The sequence below is a fragment of the Myotis davidii genome, unplaced genomic scaffold (genome assembly GCF_000327345.1).
Source record: "Myotis davidii unplaced genomic scaffold, ASM32734v1 scaffold268, whole genome shotgun sequence".
Taxonomy (NCBI): domain Eukaryota; kingdom Metazoa; phylum Chordata; class Mammalia; order Chiroptera; family Vespertilionidae; genus Myotis; species Myotis davidii.
The window spans coordinates 6,165,852-6,169,077 of NW_006383015.1; the positions used below are offsets into that span (position 1 = coordinate 6,165,852).

At 44.6% G+C, this 3,226-nt stretch overlaps 1 protein-coding gene across 1 annotated transcript in view; it reads right to left on the bottom strand.

The window, feature by feature from the left end:
* The window catches only part of UNC80 (unc-80 homolog, NALCN activator), a 207,940-nt gene that overhangs the window by 52,558 nt on the left and 152,156 nt on the right, over positions 1–3,226 (bottom strand). Inside the window, exons 40-41 of the mRNA XM_015558108.1 lie at positions 1,437–1,617; positions 77–345 (exon numbers count right to left, since the gene is read on the bottom strand). Coding sequence (XP_015413594.1) covers positions 77–345; positions 1,437–1,617 — 450 coding nt within the window. The remainder of the gene's footprint in view (positions 1–76; positions 346–1,436; positions 1,618–3,226) is intronic.

Below are 3,226 nucleotides of genomic sequence, written 5' to 3' on the forward strand. Positions count from 1 at the left end.
GTAGATCCTGTAGACCTGCTAGATGAGCAGTACTCGGGCTAATTCTCTGGGTGGGAGAGAGAGGAGAGCCCGGCACCTGCAGCATGGTGGGCAGAATCCACTGGTAGCCGCTGAGGGAGAAGAGGTGGTTGAAGTGCACAGCGCTGTTGATGACGGTGGCCGCGTACTGCCTGAGCAGGGCGCTGTCTTCTGGGTGCAGGATCAGAGCCCCGTTAAAAACGTTGAGGAAGAGCATGATTTCATCTCCCCAGGGAAACTCGCTGGGCATGCCCAGGAACATCTCCTCCAGGAGCTGGATCCACAGGCTCTTCTGAAGAGTGTCCAGGCCGAACAGCTCCTTCCCAGCTGTGAGAACAGAAAAGCAGACACAACATTAGCCCCACGCAGACCCTGTGGGCGTGGGAGGGCCAGCCAACCCGAGGGCACTGCCATGTGTTCCCACTCGGGATGTGGCCATCTACTGCCCAAAGGCTTCCCAGCACAATATTGCTGGCATTCACGTGACACTTCCTGGCTCTCAAAGGCCTCTCAGCATCACCTCTTTGATGCAGCTCTGTGGGCAGACAGGGGAGACATTTGCAGCAGGTTGCTGCCTAGTAAGCTGTGGCTTTGAGGGAAGTTATTTCAGAAAGAAAATGGCAGGGTTGGGACCACTGCTTGGTCTTTTAATTTCTGGTCAGACTGGAGTTCTTTCCACGGTCGCTTTGCTCCGTCTCAATGAAGACACTGAGCATAAGTCTGCTCATTTCAGTAAATTGTCCCAAATGAACAACTGAGCAACATGGCGAGGTTTCAGAATGTACCTCTTTCCATTTCCTGTCTCTGTTTCTCTCTCTCTCTTTCTCAATTCAGCTATAATTTAGAGAGTGTGAAATGCACAGATCTTATATATAGAGTTGAAAGCGTTTTGACAAAAATACACACTTAAGTACCCACCACCCCAAACAAGACCATTTCAGGACCTCAGAAAGTCTCTTTATGCCTCTTTCCAGGAAATTCACTCCCCCAACCCGGCGGTCACCACTGTCCTGCTCTCTGACATGAGAGAACAGTTTCCTCCTCATCAGTTTCTTAGAAATACCTATTCTTCACTCAGTCAACCTAACAACATCAGAGGACTTCCTTCAGCTGCTTAGACTCAGCTTGGAGCAGTGGTCTCCAAGTGTGGTCCCCAGAATAGCATCATCATCATTACCTGGGAACTTATCAGAAATGTAAGTTCCCAGGCCCCATTTCAGAGCCACTGAGTCAGAAACTCGGTGGTGGAGGGTGGGGCCCAGCAACCTGTGTTTGATCAAGTCCTGCCAGTGATTCGGAGGCAGTCAGGGCTGAGAACCCCTGGCTTACAGAATTGTCCGCTGACGGAGATGCCCTCCAGCCACGGGCTAAACAAGGGCACGAGACGCCCGAGAGAGGAGATGCTGTTGTCTGGGTACCTTGAGGATCGCTGAAGAGGGAAAACTCGGCATCGATAGCACTGCGGGGGAATGAGGGCAGGCGGAGGAGGTCCTCCTGCAGCATGGAGACGTGGGACTGCTTGTGGGCCGTGGGGATCTTCTGCGTCAGGGAGATGAGGAACAGAACTCGCCCCACTTCCTCCAGCTTCCGCGTGAACACCTGGCAGCAACCCGAAGCAGGAGCAGACACAAATAGAATCAGCAACTCCGAAATGACAAAGAGTGAAGAAATGGAAGTAAAATCTATAATGGCAAAGCGGGCTGATAAAAATCAAGGCGGGGGGAAGGGAAATAAGGGAGAAATGTGTGTGTGGTGGTTTTTGTGTGTTTTTTTGTTGTGTTTTTTTTTTTTCACACAGAAAGAGCAAATAATACTTAATTGACTCTCACTTCTTGCATGTGTCTACTCTATGGGAGGAAGTGTTTCTTACAGAGTTTGCAGGCTGGAAGGACCACAACGCAAGCATTGTCAAGAATAGTTCAATCACATAGAGGCCATTTGCCCAGACATCAAAATATGGAAGACCTTCTCCAACAAGCTAACAGTCACTTTCATCTGCTTCTACCATCTCCATTGATGCCTTAAGCTGTTTCTTGTTGGTTCTGAGTTTGCCTCTTTAGCACTGACCCAAATGGGATCCAAGAAAAATCTACCTTGGGACAAAAGCTGATGGGACCCCAGGTTAGTCCTCCTTTAGCCCTAAATTTAGATGCATGAACAAGGGCCTCTGACCCCACTCTTAGTTCTTTTTCTGTTGATGATCAGTGGACAGGGGGCATGATTTGGGAGTTCATAAGCAGTGAGGCGCTGTTGAGGAAACTTCAGAGCCAGAACAATGGAACTAAGTTTGAGGAACTTAGAAAGACATCTTTAAGTCCAACCTCAGTGCACACAGAGCCAGAGCCCCAATTTATGCCTTTCTTTTAAAACATGTTCTTAAACATGGTTAAAAAACAAACGAGTGAAGTGCCATTATCCATGATGGCTCTAGTTATTTTGCTGCTAAAATTATGGGCGGAGATAATTTGGGGAGAATTGTTTCTGAAATCATTTAAATGTAAGATCCTATAGTTTTGCCCAACATCTCACACCCTGTAACCCTTTCACTATTTTCTTTCTTTTAAATGTAATTTAGGTAGTTAATCATAAATATATTTTTAATTGCATAAGTGGTCTAATTATATGCCATTCTTATTCATTTCATGAAGGTAGATACCGAGATACTTGGATAGTTTGATACCGAGTTAGCATCCTTGCTATGTGCAGAAAAACTGAAATTATAAAATATCCTGAAATTCTTTAGACATTTTATTAAAAATAAATGTAAATTAATTAAAGATAAAAATAAGACAATGTAATGCATGGATCATATTAAAATTATATTGTTAGAATTATATACTACACTTACATTTTGCATGCAAAGTAGTGAATTTCCTTAAGCTTGAAGTCTGATTTGCAATAAGACATGTGAACATTATTCTGCTCTTCAATCTTTATTTTTTTAATTAAAATTTTCTTTTAATGGTTGATTAGAGAGAGAGAATTTTGTTGTTCCACTTATTTATGCATTCTTTGGTTGCTTCTTGTGTGGGCCCTGTCTGAGGATTGAACCCACAACCTTGGCATAGCAGAATGACACTCTAACCAACTGAGCTACCTGGCCAGGGCCCTAAAGATTCTTAATAAGAGCTTCTGTTTTAGTAGAAAAACAATGGAATCCCCACAGGTGAGGATTAACATTTTTATTTTATTTTTTTAAAGAGTATGA